The 21899-nt window shown below is 36.5% G+C and overlaps 1 protein-coding gene across 2 annotated transcripts in view; it reads left to right on the top strand.

Annotated features, from left to right (window-relative positions):
* The window catches only part of CAMSAP2 (calmodulin regulated spectrin associated protein family member 2), an 88122-nt gene extending 76329 nt beyond the window's left edge, over positions 1-11793 (top strand). For both annotated transcript variants that reach the window (XM_026671747.2, XM_087960780.1), the window contains 5 exons: positions 875-1092; positions 2755-2827; positions 4559-4671; positions 5352-5470; positions 8551-11793. In XM_026671747.2, the coding sequence (XP_026527532.2) occupies positions 875-1092; positions 2755-2827; positions 4559-4671; positions 5352-5470; positions 8551-8856 (829 nt within the window). In that variant the 3' untranslated portion in view covers positions 8857-11793. The remainder of the gene's footprint in view (positions 1-874; positions 1093-2754; positions 2828-4558; positions 4672-5351; positions 5471-8550) is intronic.
* Positions 11794-21899: the final 10106 nt, after the last annotated feature.

Genomic DNA, 21899 nt, shown 5'->3' with positions numbered 1-21899 from the left:
TAGGAGGTTTTTTTTAATCCAATATCAGTCTGATTGCAAAGTAATCATATGCTTCCAAATGGAAAATTCAGTAATTCAAAATGTATTTTGTATCCAATTTTTAAAAATACAATATTTCAAATATCTAATTTCTCTTTAACAGAACGCGTATGCAAAATAAATAATTTAATTCTCATAGGTATTCACTGATCGATATCATAATGCATCATTTGTAAAAAAAAAAAAAATGGCTCTTAAGGGACTGTTTGAATCTATATAAAGTAAAGCTGTTGTTTCTGTAACCTTTGAGTGCAACGATGCATCATAATGCAACACTCTTTGAGCCAAGATACTTCAAATGGGCTAATTTACAGAATGCGTCTAAGATCTGAAGCCCATGACTCCTGGGGAATTGAAATATGGCCAATTTTATAATGGATTTATAACGTAAAAATTATCATAGAACAGTTAATGACACCATACAAAATGTCTTAAAACATTTCCTGTGCTGATATCTGGCTGTGCCATGTAATTCAGCATGGGCTATTTTCAAGGCAGATAAATCTCTGAATGTATCCCAACTTTTCCAGGTAAGGCAGAACATTAGAAGTTCTGTCACTGTTGAAGGCATTGAGGAATCTGGAAAGGAAAATATATCTTGGAAAGGAGATCTCAATAAGTCATGAGTTGTCTAGTATGTATTTAAATGCAATGCTGCTGGGCCAGTGTATGGGTGTGAATGTTCACACAGACCTTAAATTAAGCACATAATGTAAGTTAAATTTATACCAGCACTTGAAAATTAAATGTGATCTGCTATATTATGCATCACTTGTGACCATCAGCAGTGTTCTTATGAAATAGGATTTTATAACCATGCTATTGGAATTTCAAGGAGGAAGTCTGAGGAAGAACGTCAGAAAAAGGAAGATGAAAAAGCACGACGAGAGTTTATTAAGCAGGAATATATGAGGCGAAAGCAGCTGAAACTAATGGATGACATGGACATTGTCTTAAAACATCGGTCTCATTTTTCCAAAAAGAAGGCACGTCCAAAATCCATTCATAGAGATCACATTGAGTCACCTAAAACTCCAATCAAAGGTCCTCCAGGTAATAATTGCTTCCAGAAAAAGACATACTGTATTTGTGCCCCTACACAAAGTAAGAGCAATAACAATAGACTTACTGGTATATACCACTTCACAGTGCTTTTTTAGCCCTCTCTAAGTGGTTTACAGAGTCAGCATATTGCCCCCAACAATCTGGGTCCTCATTTTACTGACCTCGGAAGGATGGAAGGTTGAGTCAACCTTGAGTCTGGTGAGATTCGAACTGCCAAATTGCAGGCAACTGGCAGGCAGCAGAAGTAGCCTGCAGTACTGCATTCTAACCACTTCACCACCATGGCTCTTTCCCCTTGGGTTAAAGCAACAGCATATAATTTTCCAGGATCTATTGATCCAGGGAATATAAACCCTCTTAAACCTGTTCTATTTTTTTCTTTTGTGGGGCTTAAATGTTTTGGGGGTGGACTGTTTCTTTTTTAATGGATACATTTAAAATTACAATGGCACTTAAAAGTTTGAAAATCCTTTTGAATTTTTAATATAAAACATAATCTGTTTCCACACGTTATAGATAAAAAGAAGACAATGAATCAAAAGCATTACACATGTTCACTTATTTGTTGATGAAAATGATCTAATGTTATTTATTTGTGAGTGACAAAAGTATTCAAGCCTTTGCTTTCAGTAACCCTATCCCCAAGCAACAATTCATTAAAGCCAAAAAGTTCTCTTTTGGTTTCATCCATGCAAAGAACATTAATAAATAGCCTTCTGGCTTTTTCTTATCATCTTTCGTAAATGGTAGACAGGCAACAATATTCTCTTTGGAGAGTAATGGCTTTCTCCTTCAACCCTGCCATGCACACCATTGTTGTTCAGTGTTCTCCTGATGGTGGCAGAGAAAGTAATTATTAAACATCCAGATAGCTTCCCTTATGGATAGTTTTCAGGATGTATCTTGATTTCAGGTAGTCCTTGAGTTACAAATGTAATGGAGCCTGCCCATTCCATTTGTAACCCAAGGATTCGTGGGAGTGAATCTCTTACCTTGAACAGGATCACTCCCTCCTTTCGCCCACGCATTTGTTAATCGAATGCAAGGCTCATTAAGTGCACATGAGGCATTTCAGGGTGGGGAAGGCCATGGGAGGGCCTAGTGATGGAAGAGGCCACCTGCCTAATACCACCCAAGGCCTCCCCACCCCACTGAAATAACTCATACTCCCCACAATGGCTTTTCCCCCCACCTAACCTGCCACACTGGGTCACTTACCATGCGAAGATCTAGCAAGTGGTCTCCTCTCCAGCCTTTCAGCTGCATTTGCCCCTCTAAAGTTCTGGCACGTTGCAGACTGAAACAGAGCTTCTGAGGGATCCACCCCTCAGAAGCTCCATTGCAGCCTGCAATATGCTGGGTGAGGTCTCTGGAGGCCCCAACGGAGCGTCAGAGATCTGCCCATCAGAAGGTCCATTTTTGCCGGCAATGTTCAGGACAAATGTTGCAGAGCCTCTGTGGTTGTTCATAAGGGCGAACAACTGCCTTGGTACTGCAAGATTCTTAGTTTCGGGACTTGTTCATAAACACTAGGAGGCGCTTGTTGCATAACTTCGAATGTTTGCTAAAGGAACCTTCATAACCCAGGGATTATCTGTATTTTAAAGTTTATAAATGGCTGTGTCAATGTTTTTTATTTCTTTTTCTCAGTATCGAGCCTTTCTCTTGCATCATTAAACACAGCAGACAATGAGAGTATGCAATCAGGCAAGAGGACACCAAGGTAAATTTTCAATTTACAATTCTGTTTCTTATAGAAATTATCTTAAAAGCCCAGTACAATGCTGTTTCACTATGTGCTATAGCTACTTAGAATATAATCAAGAAATCAGTGACCGTGGTTCTACTGGTACAAATAATGGATCTGTTCCTATGATCACATTGCTTCACAGGGACACCATGTAAAGGGAAGAGGGAATGGCCTTGAGAAACAGAAGGAAGAACTTCTAGCAAGACAACAGTCAAATAAAAGGGGCCTGAGTCCAGGACAGGAATGTAACCTGAGTAAATGTCTCAGAGAAGATCCTTCCTAGTTCTCACAAAAATAAGGGGAAGGAATAGGAAAGTTAATTTAAGGAGGCAAGATGTTGTTACTAATACTGCGCTGATTCGACTCCTTTTTTCAAAGCCAGTCTCAATCAGTATTGATAGGAAGTGAGAAGTCCAGCCCATGGCCACTCCCTTGCGGTTTGCCAGATGTCTCAGTACTCTCTCTGCTTCTTTTTAACATCTACATGAAACTGCTGGCATGATCATCTGATACCATGGGATGAGATAGCATCAGTATTCAGATTATACACAGTTTTACATCTCCATACCTCATGATCCAGTAAATGCTATGGCTGCCCTTTATGAATACCTTGAGGCTGTAGGGGTCTGAATGGGAAACAGCAGGCTTCAGCTGAGCCCTGGCAAGACAGAGTAGCTATGGGTGTAAGGGACTTCAGGATCCAATCGTTTATCATCTTTAACTCTGGATGAGGTAGCACTATGCCAGACAGATCCAGTGTGCAATAGCACAAGCAAAGATCAAATGGCTAAGAGGGCTTGTACTCAACTTCATGTTGTGCACCAGTTGTGCACCATTACCTGGATTGTGAGACCATGTGCATGGTCATTAATGCCCTAGTCGTCTCTTGGTTGCATTATTGCAATCTACTCCAGATGGGGTTACCCTTGAAGAATATTCAGAAACTACAGCTTCTGTAGAATGCAGCAGTGGATATAGTTCTGGGGGCCCCTAAAGTAGGATGTATAACACTGCTGATGCATGAACTGCATTAGTTGCTTCTGGGTCCAATTCAAGATGTTGGTTATTACCTTTAAAGCCCTATATGACATGGTCCAGGGTCTCTGAGGAGCCATCTCACCCCATTGGTGCCAGTCCACCCCATTTGCACCAGTAGAAGAGACTGCTTCAGACCCTGTCTGCTAAGGAATTCCAGCATGCAGGTTCATTGGATAAGAGCTATTTCTGTTATATAAGAGATATCTCTCAAATTTATATATTTAGTTACATGATAGCAGTGTTCCAATATTGGAGGGGCTGCCACAAACAAAAGGGGGTCAATCTATTATCCAAAGTACCTGAGGTCAGGACAAGAAGCAATGGATAGAAACTAATCAAGGAGAGAAGCAACCTAGAACTAAGAAGAAATTTCCTGACAGTTACAACAATTCATCAGTGGAACAACTTGCCTCCAGAAGTTGTAAGTGCTCCAACACTGGAAGCTTTTGAGAAGAGATTAAAGAACCATTTGTCTGAAATAATATAGGCTTTCTTGTCTGAATGGGGGGTTGGACTAGAAGACCTCCAAGGTCCCTTCCAACTCTGTCATTCTGTCATTCTGTTATAGTTACTTTTAGCTATTCCCACATATGGTTTTCGCTTTAGTATTGAAAATCAAACATTATTATAGGCCCAATATGTTTTCTGTTTATGGTCTTAATTTAGATCTGAGTCTGTAGAAGGATTCTTATCTCCAAGTTGTGGTAGTCGGAATGGGGAAAAAGACTGGGAAAATGCATCAACTACTTCTTCGGTAGCTTCTGCTACAGAATATACAGGTTGGTATTACAACTGTAGTTTGAAGGAAAATCCTTGGTTAAACCAAATTAACCCATTGGGGATGTTAATTAATCAATTTCTCCAGGTGAGCACATATTTGGTTTTCAACTGAGAAGAATGGTAATTTTTCCCACTCCCTTCATCTTCTCCACCAATTTTCCACTTAACTGAAAAATTGTGCTAGACATATTGCAGTATGGCTAGCGATTACTTCCATTGGAATCATGTTTCTCCACTTTTATCCAGGAACCATGCATTTCTATGGATGATAGAGCAAACCATAAACCTTAATCCACATGTGAGTCCCACCAGCCCCCCCACTTTTTTTACAAGTTTCAGAGGCCCCTGATCATTCCACTCATTTTAGTAGCAAAATGATGATTTTCATCACTGCCTGGAGCTTTGAATGTGCTATGGACCCTGTTTCTTGGTTTTACCATTAGTTTGTTAACTATCTTGGCTGCTCTGTGTAGTTTTTGGATATGCCTATTGTTTTTAGTTGTCTTAACTGTTTTATAGTTTTAGAATTGTAAGCTGCCCAGAGCCACTTGGCTAAGATAGGTGACTATGGAATTTGAATAAATGAGTGAATGAATGATCATGGTATGTAAGTCTTGTTTTTCTAAATCATATTGACCTTTTTTGACGTCCTCTTCCTCTCTCTCTTTTTAAAAATTAGGACCAAAGCTCTACAAAGAACCCAGTGCAAAATCCAATAAGCACATCATCCAAAATGCACTTGCCCATTGTTGTCTGGCTGGAAAAGTAAATGAAGGACAGAAGAATAAAATACTAGAGGTAAGACTAACCTACGAAGAAATAAAAAATAAAAATTCAATCTAAAGCTGGGATTGCAATATGTAACATTAGAGGAGTAACTAGATAGTCCAAGCTATTGTTTTAAGCATATTTAATGGATAGGATGCCATGAGAAAAAGAATGGTCTCAATATTTTTAAATATTTTTATCTCCATTAGTATTTTTATAAATAACTCAAGGTGGAAGTCATAGCTAATACTCCCTCCTATTTTTGTCAGATCAACAGTGTGAGGTAGGCTGGGCTGATAGAGAGTGACTATCCCTTAGTTACCCAGCTGGCATTCATGCTTAAGGCAGCACTACAACTTTTATATAGTCTCCTGATTTTTAGCCTTAACCACTAGACCAAGCACGTCTGTTCATACAGTGCAACTCTTCAAAGTTACAGCAGTGCTGGCTTCCGGTTTTGAGCTTCTTCGGTGACAGACAGAAATCCGCGATCGTGCATGGTTTCAGTCTGGGCTCACCGCTGGAGTGCCCCGAGCCAGCTGGTTTCGGGGCTAAGCCACCCCGTAGAGGTGGTGAAGAGGGGGGAGACTGCCAGCAGGGTTGAGGAGAGCCGCATCTCTCCTCCTCAGCTGGCCATTACTCCCTTTCCTGAAGGCGGTTGCAGCGGTGGTCAGAAATGGCCACCTCAAAGAAGAACTCGACCGGAAAAGAATGTGCAGGAGGAAGATAAGAAGTGAAAGTTTTGGCTGACCGGGTTAAATTGCAAAAGCAACAACTAAGGTACCCTGGAATTTAAACTTACAAAAAAATAACATCGTTCCCAAAGAAGAGTCGGAAGCAGCAAAGGAAAATGAAAAGGGAAAGGTTTGGCTTTTTTCCCCTTCTCTCTCCTTCCCTATACTGACAACTAAGAGACTTAAATAAGAAATCGGAAAAATCCGCTTTGACATCAACAGGCAATTATGCTGAAAATAAAACAAAATGTCAAAGGGATAACAAAGATTTCTGGACACTAATAAAAAATTTTCATAAACAGGAAAGGAGAGAAAAAGAGTAAAAGGGCAGGATCTGGAAAGATGGAGGAGACTGCCTGGAATTGAAAGGAATCTACAGTAAAACTTCAACAAGACTTCTAAAAGATACATTTTAACTGAAACTTTGTAACTAAACAGTAGAGCCTCAGGAAGAGAAAGTGAAAAAAAAAAGCAAAAAGAAACAGCTTGCATGTATTTGGATTACTTGGTGATCTTTGGATTCTTGGTTATTGCACTTGAATGACTAAAATTAATCGGGTGGTTGTTTAAAAATTTACACAATGGCACTACTTTTGAATGAATTGAAAATTGAACTTAAAAAGTACAAAGAAGATGCACAAGAAGGGAGGGGTTCTTTTGGCTTCGTTTTTCAATTCTTAGAAATGGAGATTTGGAACTATGAGAAACAACAAGAAACGTCTGCAAAACAAGAAGACTGGGACAAAGAAGAAGCCATCTTTAATGAACAAGTAATTCTATGTGGGGAAGAAAAAGGAAAGGGGGGCTAAGAGAATGGAGAATTTAAGACTTAAAAAAACAACCAAAGAAAAGAAAAATAATTTGAAAAATAAGTATAATATTGGAAAGCAACAGAAGAGAGGAATACAGAAGAGAGAAATGGAGGTAGAGAGACATGGGGGTAAAAAGGGGAGAGAGAAGAAGAGAGGGAAGAAGGAAAGGAAAAGAAGTTACAAAGGACCGAAACAAGATATAGAGAAACAGGGCCTATTTAGAGATAATGGGTGAAAATTTAACTGAAAAAGGGATTCTGTAAAGGTACATAAGATTGTATTGCTATATTAGTAATAGAAATAACTTTAGAAAATTGGAAATAATGTATGATTAAAATGAGGGATAAAATAGTTAGTGTAATTTAGTGAAATGTTTAATAAAATAAATGAAATAAAATAAATGAGAAAATTGAATTAGGAAGAGACAGGAACATTTTAATTAGTTAATCCTTTATAAAATATAAGTGAAGGGGGGGGGATTAATCATGGTAAGCTTATAACTGTTCCCATAGAAATATGATATTTAATTGAAAAGTAATGTTATAGAAGTTAAGATTTTAATGAATATTAACATTAATGATAGAATTGAATTGGAATGGAATGTGTTGTTTTTACATATATTTATAATCTGTTTTTTTAAAGAATATAATATGTATTTTAAGAATGTACCAAGCAGAATCCGAATGGAAGTTATGTATTATATTGAATGTTAAAACTTTAAGATATATATTGAAGCCTAAATAAGAGTTAAATGAATAAATTTAAAAGATATAAAGGTGTCATACTCCAATTAGCAAACTACAGGAGAAACTTTGTTTAATGAGAAAAGATAATACGAAATTGAAACAGGACAGACAAAAAATACAAATATAATGATTTGAATTGAGACGAGATAATTAAAATAAAATTGAGAAAATTAAAAGAGGGGAGAAGCTATGTAGAAAATGTAAAACAGTAATAAGATATGGAATAGAACATAAAAATGAGCATGAAATTGAATTTGTGTCTGTACGAAGAAATGCGACCCGGGATCATGCTACTTTCAAAAAAGATGTTTTATTTGTATTTTTTTTGTGAAAACTCAAATAAAATTTACAAAAAAAAAAAAAAAGTTACAGCAGTGCTGAAAGAAGCAACATGCAGGCAGTCCCTACACTTTTAACCATTGCAGCATCCCCACAATCACATGATCAAATTTTAGGCAACTAATATGCATGGTTGCAGTATTCTGGGATCACTTGGTCATCATTTATTATTTTTCCAGGGGGCTTCCAACAAGCAAAGTGAATAGGAGAAGCCAGATTTGCTTAGTAACCATATGATTCAGTTACAACCACAGCAAAAAAAGGTCATAAACTTGGGCAAAACTCATCAACCATATTGCTTGTGTTCCTGTACCAATATCTCAAACATCATGTAATAACAATGGATATTTTAATTGACATCTTGAACCTGGAATCATTTTCTAAGAGTTCAGGAAAACTCCCTTGTACTTTAAAGCATTCAAGTGCATTTTTATCTTTGCCACAATAAGAACTTTCTTTTCTCCTTTATTCCCTTGCAGGAAATGGAGAAATCAAATGCCAACAACTTCCTAATCCTCTTCCGGGACTCCGGCTGCCAGTTCCGTTCTTTATATACATACTGCCCTGAAACTGAAGAGATCAATAAACTGACTGGGATAGGCCCCAGGTCAATCACTAAGAGAATGATCGAGGGGCTGTTTAAATATAACTCTGACAGGAAGCAGTTCAGCCACATACCTGCAAAAACACTCTCCGCAAGCGTTGATGCAATTACTATTCACAGCCATTTATGGCAGAGCAAGAGACCAGTAACTCCCAAAAAGCTCTCATCTTCAAAGACATAGCTACCTGTGGGAAGTTATTTCTTGCTTTGGGCAATTGGGGCAAACTTGCACTTCATATTTGCTGTCTATTACTAAATAGACTCCGATTTGGTAACAAGGCTTCTTTGAAGAACAAGCTCTGCTGCTGTCATTGCCAACTGGAATGTAAACACAGTGTTGAAGTCTTGCAGGAAACTGACACTTGGGTGTTGTGCATCATGAACAATGGATCCACACCTGGGGATTTTAGTAGTTTACTCATGATATGTGGTGTTCCTTTCCTCGGTTCTGCAGCTCTTTGAATGTTTGCACACTTATGAGACTGAAGTTTTAAAAGTTTTACATTTACTGCCTTATGCTGTTAATGCTTGGTTTGGAATTTGCTTCTGTACTTGATAACTTTACTGGACTATTGTGTCTTACATGCCACACCATTATTATTATTATTATTATTATGGTTGGTCACACCGTCAGCCAGATGTTTAGACTGGATTTGGCATTTTTATCCACCTATCAAGTCCTTCCAAGGATCTGGGAATAGGCAGATGCCATTATTATTATTTTATTAATATCCTGCAGATAACAAAGGACACAAGCCTGATTCACAATAAAATTAAGCTTAGCTAAACTCCATTTTAACTCTGATTTTTTTAAGCACATCATATAGGAGAAAACCTTGTAAGACATATGCAGGATTGTTGCTAGCGTGTCTTAAACTCTAATAGGGAAATGTGGTGATAACTATTGTTGTGAAGACATCATCCTTATATTTAACAATCTATCATGGCACTGATCCAGGATAGCATGAAATGAAAATGTATGCACTGGTAGACTTTTTTTCCCCATCCTTATTTTCTTCTAAACAGGCATCCATTCTTCATTTCTTCCCAAGCTTCTGCTTAAATTGCATCCTGTAATTTTGCACAGATTCTCCCGGCTATAAGGAAACATACTATAAGCAAACAATACTAATTGTATACAAGCCAACATAGATATTTAAATCAGATCCATACGTCGGGAACTATTGCTGACATTTAAAATCCAGTATTAAATGTGTTAAAATAATACATTTCATATGGGTCTTTTGGAGGAAGTGGAAAGAAAAAGGTGTATCTGGTTTATGATCAAGATGTTGCCCATTATATGGACCAAAATTAAATTTCTTCCCACAATAGAGTTGATTTTATTAATTTACTGCATTGGTTAGATTTTTGACAACCTAACTGAAAGGAACTAGGGCAACCTACAATGTAATATAGAAATATCACTAGGACATCTTTTCAGTATTTATGAAGGGCTGTGTTGCATCTAATTACTTTAGAAAAGTAATTCCTGTTTGGAACTTTGGTTAACTGACAGGTGGCAACATTTGAACTTGAAATCTACCCTTATTTTTCCTATTACTTTTTCCACATTCAAACACCAGACAATTTAGTTGTGGGGTGGGAGGGGAGCTAGGTGGAACCACATTCTCAGGAAAAGACTTGAATTACTGCTCTGGTTCTGTTTCAGTATTGTAAAAAGTGTTGAAACTTAGACAGTATTGAACTATCTGTCTTATGCTTGAATTTTATAATATGTCCTGCAAAGGAAAATGTAAACATTCTGTACACTTCTCCTGTTGAAAAGCTTGATTCAGACTAGAATTTCACAACAGTTTGCTTTTGTTCTTTGTATAGATGATGTACAGGAATAAAAAATCCTAAATTTAGAGAACACTTTTTTTAAATTATTAAACAGCCCTAAGCATCAATGTTTCTGAGTTGTTTATCAATTTTTTTTCAAAGATGCAGCCAATATTTTATTGTAATTTATGTTATTTATGTATATTTGTTAAAACTATAAAAATGAAATATATTTGTGGTTAGTTGATTCCTACTGCTTGCATGTAAGGACAGGGATATCTAACCCATCTTTTATCCAAATGTAAACATATTGTATATATATAGAGAGAGAAAGTACACACAAACACACATATATATGTATGTATAAAATAGGAGATTGTTCTATGCATTCTACCCTCTATGCTAATCCTCCAACTAATGGCAGAGGGAAATTTTATTGCGAACTCAAATAAATGTACACCTAATTTAAAGACAGTTCAAGTATATCTGTTGTTAGGAGAGACAAGTTTGGACATAATTGATGTTGGTGAAAGAAGGAATTGTGTGCAAGAGCTTTGAAACTAAAGTATTCTTGCTAAAAAAGAAACATTTTTAAAAATATACACTACACTGATTCTTGCACACCTAGCTAAACAGGATGATTTTTAAAATGTAGCAGCAGAGGATGTTATTTTAAATTATTGAATGTATTATGAATTTTGTCTACATTTCAGAAAAACATTCTGTGCAATGTCTAAAAGTAGAATGTGAATATTACAAATAAAAGTCAAGACCCCTGAGATTAAAATTTTACTATATAGTATAATAGCAAAGTAATGACAGGGTTGAGGCTGCTGTTTTTTTAATTTTTAAGGTTTAACATTTTCTACTAGCCATTTCTCTTAATTTGATATCCTGTTTGGGAAAAGAAAAGTTTTTGTGAATAAGCCCTGTGTTTTACCAGTGATAATACATGTGCGCTGGTTCTTTATAAGGAAGGTATTGTTTTATTGTTTATATGAGAGAAGTTGCCAAACATCCTAATTTGGGGTTCAGGTATTTAAAGTCTGACAGTCATGATGGCTACTGAAATTTGATGGGGTAGGGGAAATGACTGTTGGTGTATGTTTTTAATTCTTTGGCTGTTTAAAGCCAATTTCTGCTTATTTATAATTTAATGGGCACCGTCCGTTGAAAACTGTACAGTGATTGTATGCTTCCTTGTCCACTTTTTGGAGCATTGCTACTTTATTCTCTCTTTCAAATGCTGTGCTGTAAAATACTGTCGTATAGCTGCTTACTTAGTACAATGTAGTTCTTCTCTTCCATCTAAATAAAAAGCATGGCACCAAAATCCTAGTAGTGATGTTATTTTTGGTATACAATTTCAATTTAGATTACATAGCTGTATAAGATATTATACTGCTAGTTAATTAATACTTTTTTATCTCCCTGTATGGGGTTAGGCAATATCCTACAAAGAGAGAGATTTTACAACAGATTTATTAATTACTTTAACTGAGGGGTGTCAAAATGGCAGCCCGTGGGCCGGATGCATCACATCCAGGCCATGCCCACCCCAGTTCCGCGAATGGAAAAATGGTCGCAAAACATCATGTGACGGCAACGTGACGTGGCAAGTTTGACACCCATGCTTTAATTCAAATATAGCAAAACCTCTAATGGGCCATTTGGGGAAAGAGTGTCCATTAAAGCCAAATGTCAGTTAAATTCAAAAGATATGTTTGCCCATGTATAAAAAGTCTGCCTGTCATTTTCCTAATGTGTAAAAACTGCACCAGGCCACTTAGTTTTTTTCAAATGTGTGGAATTTGCACTGTAGCAGCCATCTTGTTGTAGTCCGCCTGGAGCAGCATTGTCTTCTAGCTACCTGCAGCAATAGTCCCAATCCACTACAAGCCTAAGAGCTGTAGAAAGCACAAACTGCTCCTTCACTTCTTCACAGACTCCTCAAACTGTCCACCATGACTGCTGCTAGCATTAGATCACACCATATCCCATTTCCCTCAATATGTCGAAAGGTTAAATCGTAATAACTGGACCAAAGAATATTTCATTACTCATCCACATAACTTTTTCAGTCAAATGAAAAATTTTTGGTTAGGCATAGAGTGAGAATCGTTGGAATGAACTAACTTTTCTCCCCCAAATTAAATGCAATATGTAAATGTAGACTCAATCATCCAGGCCAAAAGCATGTGAAAGAAGTTAAATCATGGCAATTTCCCTCAGTACTTTCCCAGAAATCTTCCCAGTGCTACCTCTAGTCTTCCCATCAGCTGACCCACTGGCCCCAACCTCTCGATGTCAGGGTTCCAACGGATGTCCTAATTAAACCTAATTAAACTAAATAAAGCCAGGAATGCTTTACGAGTTGACACTCGAGCACCTTCCCAGAAAAATAAAACCTTGTTTTAACTGATTTATTTCATTAATTTAATTGATTTATTTATTTGATTTATTTAATTTAATTGATTTATTTAATTGATTTATTTCAACTCAAATTTTGCCTTTTGCATCCCAAGACTCAAAAGTTTTACTGTCAATCCATGAATGTATCTGCTTTTTGAGATCCATTGAGATTGGGCTTTTGCAGTTTGGCAACTTTAGAATGTGTGAACTTCAATTCCCAGAATTCCCCTGCCAATATCTGTCCATGTCCATATATCATAAAGTTGCCAAGTTTGAAAAACATTAAACTCATGCTGTGGTTAAAACTATAACCATGTCAATGTTTCTGATTAACGTAAAATATTTATAAATGGGGCTCAATTACAGGTAGTCTTTGACTTACAACATTTGTTTAGTGAGCATTTGATGTTACACTGGCACGAAAAAAAGTGACTTATAACCATTTTCCACACTTACAATCGTTGCAGCATCTCCATGGTCACATGATCAAAATTCAGATACTTGGCAGTTGGAATGTACTTATGACAGTTACAGTGTCCTGGGGTCAGGTGACCACTTTTTGCAACCTTCTGACAAGTAAAGTCAACAGGGTAGCCAGATTCATTTAACCATGTTACAACTCAGTGATTCCCTTAATGACTGTGGCAAGAAAAGTCATCAAGTGGAGCAAACTCACTTAACAACTACCTTGCTTAGCAATGGAAAATTTTGGCTCAATTGTCTTAAGTCAGGCATTGCTTGTATAAAATATCGCTGTGTATTCAGAGACTCTGTAGTATCTCAATCGGTGGCTGAGTGACTCGGGATCAGTTTTTCCACATAAACAGCACCTGAGAATTCTGTGTTGGGAGAGGAATACGTTCTAGTTTCTTCAAAAGGAGGACAGTTTCCTCCATGCCTGCTTCTCAAGTACTCTTCATGTCAGCCTTTGTAGCACTTTGAAAACTAACTGCATTCTTTGGTTAGAAGCAGAATAACGCAGTGTTAAACCTTTTCAGTGCTGCCATATCTTGTGAAATATATTAATTGCATTCCTGAAATTTTAATACTACTAATTTACCATGATTGAATGATTAAAAATTATTAATATCATTTTTATATTGGCAATACTCTAACGACCTTAGTATTTAGCGTTGCATCACTTGTCTTACCACATCAGCAAATTTACTGAGGTAATAAGATCTGGCAAGATCCTCTGAATATAAACATGTTTATGAAAGTAACCAAACATGCATTATGATTTCTTTGAATCACTATTCTTTTTTAAAAAACATACTTTAAAACTCATTGTACAAGAAATTGGATAAGCAAATCCAAAAGTCTTGTGTAGATATTACTCACATATTTCCAGATGTTGTTTACTATAATTCCCATCATCCTCAGTTTGGAATGTAGGAAACTATTAAAAATACCCCAAGGGCAATAATATGACATTTCTTCTATGTATGGTCCTCTTAAAAAAACAGACTTCCTTCACTATGATAGCTCCCAACCACACCTCAAATTGACTAAGATATGTCTTCATAAATTATTCTCCAACTCCCAGGCAAGGAATGCTTTGATATACTATAATAAAAGAGGGTAAAAATTCTCTCAGGTATAAATATGTTCTTAGAGCCCATCCCTGATTGAAAAACCTGATATGAGGTTTCTGTATCTCAGTTTTTAGTTCCCAGAAGATGAGAAGAAATGCTTTTTTATTTTTTTTTATCTTTTATCAATGAGAAAAATAGGTAATAATATAAAGCTAGTTCAAATCAATATATTAACATTATTAAATATGGATTATGTATGTATATATTGTCAGGTACAAAATACCAGATCCACACAAGAAGGTCCAGTTAAACTGATTTATTGCTAAACAGTCTATGCACAGGAATTTTCTCAATTAACGGTTAGCATCTACTTGGAGTTAGATAAGGGTCAATGGAATTCAAAGAGGTTGGATTGCTTGTGGAGATGTAGGGATTCTAGGCTGATCCCTCTTTTAATTCTGCCCCTGATTCTGACATTTCTTCTCCTACATCATATAGACATTTTAAAAAATTGATAAATATATCTCTTGAACCTACTCTTTAACATCAGGAGTATAAATATATTTCCCTCCACATGTAAATTTTTGAGCCCTAGACTCAAAGAAATCCAGAATTCTTCATAAAATGTCAGACACCATATTTTGAAAGTAATAAAGCTTTTCCGTGCACATATCCCTACTACAGATAGATCTATAAAATAGGCTCTGCCCCAACCTTGAAAAAGAAATTAAAAATATTTCTACTTTATTTTTGTGACACTTGATCTAAGACATTTATGAAGCTATCTCATTATCATAATTATTGATAAATATATTTCTTTCTCTTGGTCTCCTCCAAGAAAGGGTAGCCTGGTCAACATCCAGAATTTTGAGATCAAGCGATGGCTAGCATCTTCTTCAAAGCAGGTGGCATCACCCTTTTATTCATAGATACATTTACCATAGTCCAAACCCATATCCTAGTCATGTGACTGAAGACTTTCTTCAATAAGGAAGGAAAGGATGAAACATTTAAAATAATTAAAAAAGTAAAACAATCCAGACTACAGGTGGAAGCTGACGAGATACAGAACCTTCTCTGCTTCCTCAGAATTCATAGTTTAAGATGACGTTTTGGATGGCATTTTGCAAGTGCCATAAAAATGAAAAAAATGTTGACATTCTGGTGCTCTGAGTACCATTTAGGCCTGAACACATCTTCTCTCTGATTCATTCTTTGTCTTACACCAACAGTGCTCTAGACATCTCCTGATTCACTTTACCTTCTAAAGCTCTTAATTAAATCAAGAAGTATCTCTCAATTGCTAAACTAAAAGAGGGCATTTAGGTGGAATCCCATCAAGAGCCGCTGTCACCTCTTTATTTCTACAGGTGAGCTAAACATTCAGCAGAATTGCTCATCATAACCCTCACCACACTCTGGAAACAAAGTAATTTTTATTACATAGGTACATCCATCCTCCCTATCAACTCCATATCACAAAGCATTCTTACTATAATAAGAGACAGATAATCATTCCTCTATTCTCAAATAATATTGCACCAGTGCTAAGATAAAAACCAGATATCAGACCTCCAATATGGTTCAGGCTGTGGATGTGTCAGTCCTTTGACTTAGTCCAGATCAAGAAATCAAAATTATGAGTACTTGTACTACTTTTCTACTTTTTTTTTTAAATTTCAGCAACAGAATCCTGTGATTCTGAATTAACTTCTCCACTCCTCACCTTTTGGTTCCAGAGAATTAGGGAGGGTCAATTCTGAGATGCTTTCTCTAATTATATTCTTGCTTTGGACTCAGATTTCATTTACAAGACCATTACCTAGTCTGTAACAACTGCTCCTTCTGTTCCTCAAGGTTATTCTTATAGCCATTACAGGATGAGACCAGACCAGCATGAAGTTATGGGTTGCCTCTCATCCTTCTTCAAAGGAAAATGTTAAAATATCGCAGTTCCATAGCCTAGAGAATTCTACTGCCAATCCATTCATGAAGTCAAGCAGCCCATATAGAGGTGCCACTCGGAAATATATTTAGCAATCTCCACTTGTTCTAAAGCCTAACTTCTCAATCTATAAATTCAAATATCTGCAGACCAGTGAGTCTACATTCCTACTTAACTGATCTCCATTCTTTGCTTCAATTCTCTTATTATATAATCAGATCCCCAACCTCCAGAATATATTTGGGGTTCTAATTGTTCATCCATTCTATTATCCAATCTTATTTGTATTCAATTTAGCCATCTCTGTTGCACTCAGTCAAATTCCTGCCAACCATAGTCCTACTGTTTGGCTGCACTCGAGAAGATCGTTCTTCCCTTTCAAGACATTGTCCTACAAAGTCAGTTGGTAACTCTCCAATTTTTTTCCTGAAATCTAAACTTCTCTTCATCAGAATTCATTCTTATATCCCACCTCTCTCCAAAACCAAACAGAAAATTTAGCTCTTTACTTTTGCTTTTAACTCTCTTACCAGTTTCTCTTTCTCACCTCAATTTCCTCACCAACAGGTACAAGCATCAAGCAATGTCTTTCCACAAAACCCTGTTTGTTTCTAAAGCTATAATTAGTAATATCAATGGGCAATGTCTAACAATACAATGGTGGCCAATCTGGTGAATACACTTTGCCATGGCAGCTGCAGGCTCAGGTAGACAAACCACCTCTCTCTAGGAGTCCAATCCTGCTCCTATCTGTGATCCTCTGCCATAGCATAACCTGGCCCAGAACAACAAAACCCAAACTGGTCTTTTTAAAAGACCTTTGTTAATGAAGTAAATGTTGGATCATTGCAACGTATTTAAAGAAATTAGTTTCATTCATAATGGAAGTGTCTGTTATATAATTATAAGTACATGATCTTGTTTAAGGCAAACCAGATTTCTTCAGCAGTAGAATATGTGAGAAAAGATTCAAAACTGGAAATAAGAAGCTTTCAGGTGGCAATTTCATGTACTGGCAAATAAGCCAATATCTTTCATAGCAAAAACAGAACAGAACAAAACAGAACAGAATAAACAGAGTTGGAAGGGACCTTGTAGATCATCTAGTTCAACCATCTGCTCAAGCAGGAGATCCTGTACCATTTTTGACAGATGGCTGTCCAGTTTCTTCTTGAAAGCTTCCAGTAATGAAGCATCTACACTTCTAAAGGCAAACTGTTCCATTGGTTGATTGTTCTCACTGTCAGAAAATTTCTCCTTATTTCTAGGCTGAACCTCTTCTTGATCAGTTTCCATCCATTATTTTTTGTCTGGCCTTCAGGTGCTTTGGAAAATGGGTTGCCCCTTCCTCTATGACAGTCCCTCAAATGTTGGAACACTGCTATCATGTCACCCTGGTCCTCTTCACTAGACTAGTAATGCCCAGTTCCTGCAACCATTCTTCATATATTTTAGCCTCCAGTTCCTAATCATCCTTATTGCTCTTCTCTGTACTATTTCTAGAGTCTCAACATCTTTTCTTTAGTGTGGTGACCAAAACCGGATGTAGTATTCTATGTGTGGTCTTAATAAGGCTTTATAGAGTGGTATTAGTACCTCACGTGATCTTGATTGAATCCTCTGTTAATGCAGCTTAGGATTGCGTTGGCTTTTTTGGCTGCCCCCCCAAAAATAATGGAAAATACTACTTTGATTATAGCTTTTAATGTAAGGTCCTGCTTATTAAAGTATTAAATGTCTGACTATGGCCAATTAAAAATTATTTAAAAATCCAAGAGGTCAGCACTGCTGATGATGTTCATCCATTGTTTTTGAAGAGAACCTTGACATCTAGTGAGTAATGGACTGTCCATGGTGTGTTGGCAAATGGCTGATAAGGCCAATACAGGCATGGAAAGTTCTGCCCCATGTCACTGCCAGAGACGAGCTGAATGGCAAAATGGGACGTCTCTTAGATTAAATTTTATTGTCTTGCATAAATTTGTGGATGATAGTTCTTTCATGGCCCACTTCTTCAAACTGCATACTTAAGTTGATTTCCATATATTACTAGAATTCCCTTTGTGTTTTATCAGTATTTTAAGGCATATTCACTATGATTGCATAGATAAGTTTTCTCCCATGAACATATCCTATAAGAAGAAGCCTGAATAATTGCCAATTATATTTACATCCCATTCTTTCAAAGAGTCCAAACCAAAATAGTGTAGAGATTTTCCTGAATTTAATTACAGTACATATTTGATCTGGATTAAACTGAGGCAGTTAATTGGGATAGGTCTGCACTTATAAATCTACTGCATACACACACACATGTGCTATTGTATCATAAATTACCATATACTGATAATCCTTGTTTAGCAACTACCTTGTTTAGCTACTATTTGCAGTTATGATGATGATGATGAAAAAGCAACTTTCCAACCAATCCTCATATTCATGACATTTGTAGGGCTATACATTAAAGAAAAGCTGAAGATCATAAGCATAGTCATGATTTAATTTAGTGACCATATCACTTAATAACCAAGTTGCCAGTCTAAATTGTGGTCACTAAACAAAGGTTACTGTGGATATGATTTCAGAAGAGTTTTGTCTTCTAGCATGACACAAAACACATATATGACAATTGTATGATCCATGTCGAAGTGCAGTAAGGATGTTTATGAAAATTTTTGGACATACTGTAATTGTTCATTTGAGAAAGTATCAAGGTGGTTAATAGTAGTAATCAATGTGTGTGTGTATGTGTGTGGTTTAAATTTATGGGATGTTTTTTTCAATTATAATTTTTCAATATAGTAAAAGTATTCCAAACAAAAAGAGTTAGAAAGTAAGAAGAAGAGCAAGTGAAGGGGAATGAAAAGAAAAAAATAGTTATGCTTTCTGCCTTTCCTAAATTTATGGGAAAACGTTGAGATTCAGTAATATAATGCCAGTTCTCAAGAAAATTTAACAGATTCAGCCAAAAAAAAAAACCCACCCAATTTATTTACAAGAAGAAATTGTGTTATGGAGCAGAAGGAAAGTGTGCATACAAAACATTCAACTAATTTACAGGTTCTAAAATTAATTGCTTGTGCCATTTTCTTAAAAATACTCTCGCCTGTTTTTCCTGTAGTACCATGGAGGATACCTTGGGGACTGACATACTTCAATTACCAGTATGACTACACATAGTTTAAGAGCACATCTTGAAACACACCCACAGAATTACTAGTTGTCACAACTATTGAGGCACATTTATATTTATCTATTTGACATTCTCCAGAATAAATCAGTTGATGAAGACAACCTTGCATTTTACCATTAAAAGCAGGACACATTCATACTATCTGTAAATCATCTGAGCCTTTTCCATTGACAACTACTGTGATAAGACAAAGCTGAGAGATTTTTGTTCCTGTTGTTTAGTATAAGAAACTTTATTCTTGAAAATATACCATAAAGCATTCATTAATTTTATTTAAAAAAATCAGTAGAAAAATTCAGGCATCAAAAGCACATATTTCCAATAAGGATGAGATATAAATCAAACAAAGTATTTTAAATACTGCCTATATTTTTTCAGTCTTCAGCATCTGAACACAATTGATGATGCTCCAGTTATCTCATACATCTATACAATTTGCGGAATACAGTGCCAAAAAAAATTACTTTAAAAATATTCAAAACTCCAAATTTAAAAAAGAAAGCATAAAAAGTCATCTTAATTACAACTATCCTTTTTTAAAAGATATTTTCAGCATTAATTTAAATTAGTTTGATAGATAAACACAAAATAAACCCTAGACCTGAGTGTGTGGTGAATAGGAATTTCCAGAAGAATCCTTGAGGTTTTTTCACAAGCCATATGCATTTAACAATAGCTGATAATACAGTCATAGAAAGGAGAGGAAACGGAAAGATCATATCCAGGATGAGAAAATACCTTATATGAAGTAAAGAGCACCCAAGTCTCAAATACCAACCCCTTAGATAGGAACAAAACATTGATCTGTAAGAAGCTTATACACTACAATAAACTGCTAAAGATTCATTAACTGTGACTTTTTAAATTTCATTTGACCAACTTGTTTCCACAAAATATCCCATAGGCATATCCTATAGGCTGTCAGAAACTCAAAGTACCTCAGATTTTCAGATAAGGGAAAAGTACTTTAGAGAGGAAAACAGAGCAGTTCCACTGTCTGTGAGATAATGTATACATCTGTCCTCAATAATTTTATTTCAGATTGAACTTCCGGTTTGCAAGCTTGCGGCGGCGGCAGGGATTTGCAACACCCTGCTGCGTTCGCCGCCAAGGTTCCCCCGATCCGTTTGGATCTGGGGGATATAGCTGCCCCGTAGAGGCAGCTGAATACAGGGGGGATCTGGAAAGGGGTTTGGGGGTGTCGCAGACCCCCTCCCCAGCCGGCTAAACCCCCTTTTCCCAAGGCGGAGGAACGGCGGTCAGCAATGGCCGCCACGAAGAAATCTTCAGCCAGACAAGCAGGTGCACGAGGGAGAAAGTCGGAAGAATAGTGAAAGTTGCTTCTAACCGGGACAAGACAAGAGAAAGTGACCTGGAATCTTGAAGGTTGCTAAGTATGTATTGTCTCTAGTGAGAGTTACAAGCTGCGAATATTTTAAGAGGGAAAGTTTTTTTCTTTGATCCACTCTCCTTCCTAAAGTGACAGCGGAGGGAAAAAATCCTTTTGCCTGTGAGTGGGAAGGGAGAGGGAAAAAAATTGGAGCAAAATTTGAAAATAAGGAGAAGATTGCCTAGAATTTTAAAGAGTTACTAAACATCAATAAGACTTCCAAAAAATATATTTGAAAGGGAACTTTGTGATTAAACTTTAACTCCAGAAAGAGAAAGTGAAGAAGAAGAAGGTATTTAAAAGAAACAGCCTGTTTGGATTGTTTGGTGACTTTGGAACTTTTGAGAATTATTTCTGATTAAAACATCTGGGTGGTTGTCTGGAAAAACTTTTTCTCTACACAATGGCATCACTTGTGGATGGATTGAAACTTGTATATCAAAAATATGAAAAAGAAAAACAAGAAGGGAAAGATGGTCTTGGCACTATTTTTCAATTTTTAGAAATGGCGGTTTATACTTATGTGAAACAGAATGAACAACAGGATGAAGGGGACAAAGAAGAAGCCATCTTTGATGAACAAATGACTTTGGTTGGAGAAGGGAAAAAGAAAGAGAAAAAGGAAAAGAGGACTCTAAGATCTGGAAAAACAACCCAAAAAGAGAAGAATAAGGTGAAAAAGGGACATTATGTTAGGAAACAACAGAAAGGGGGAAAACAGAATAAAAGGGAGGTGGAGAGACAAGAGGTTAAAGAGGACAAGGAGAAGAAGAAGCAAGGGAGAAAGGAAGGGATGAGAAGCCCTAATGGTGGGGAGCAAGATGTTAAGAAGCAAAAGTTTTTTTAGAGATAATGGATAAACCTTATTGATAAAGGGATTCTAGAAAGGTACATAAGACTGTATTTTTATATTTGTATTTAGAAATAACCATAGAAAATTGGAAATAATATGTAATTTAAAATG

This window comes from Notechis scutatus, chromosome 3 (assembly GCF_049901735.1).
Source record: "Notechis scutatus isolate UNSWTSFEM ecotype Mainland chromosome 3, rNotScu1.2, whole genome shotgun sequence".
Classification (NCBI taxonomy): domain Eukaryota; kingdom Metazoa; phylum Chordata; class Lepidosauria; order Squamata; family Elapidae; genus Notechis; species Notechis scutatus.
This window is presented reverse-complemented; position numbering and strand designations above follow the sequence as displayed.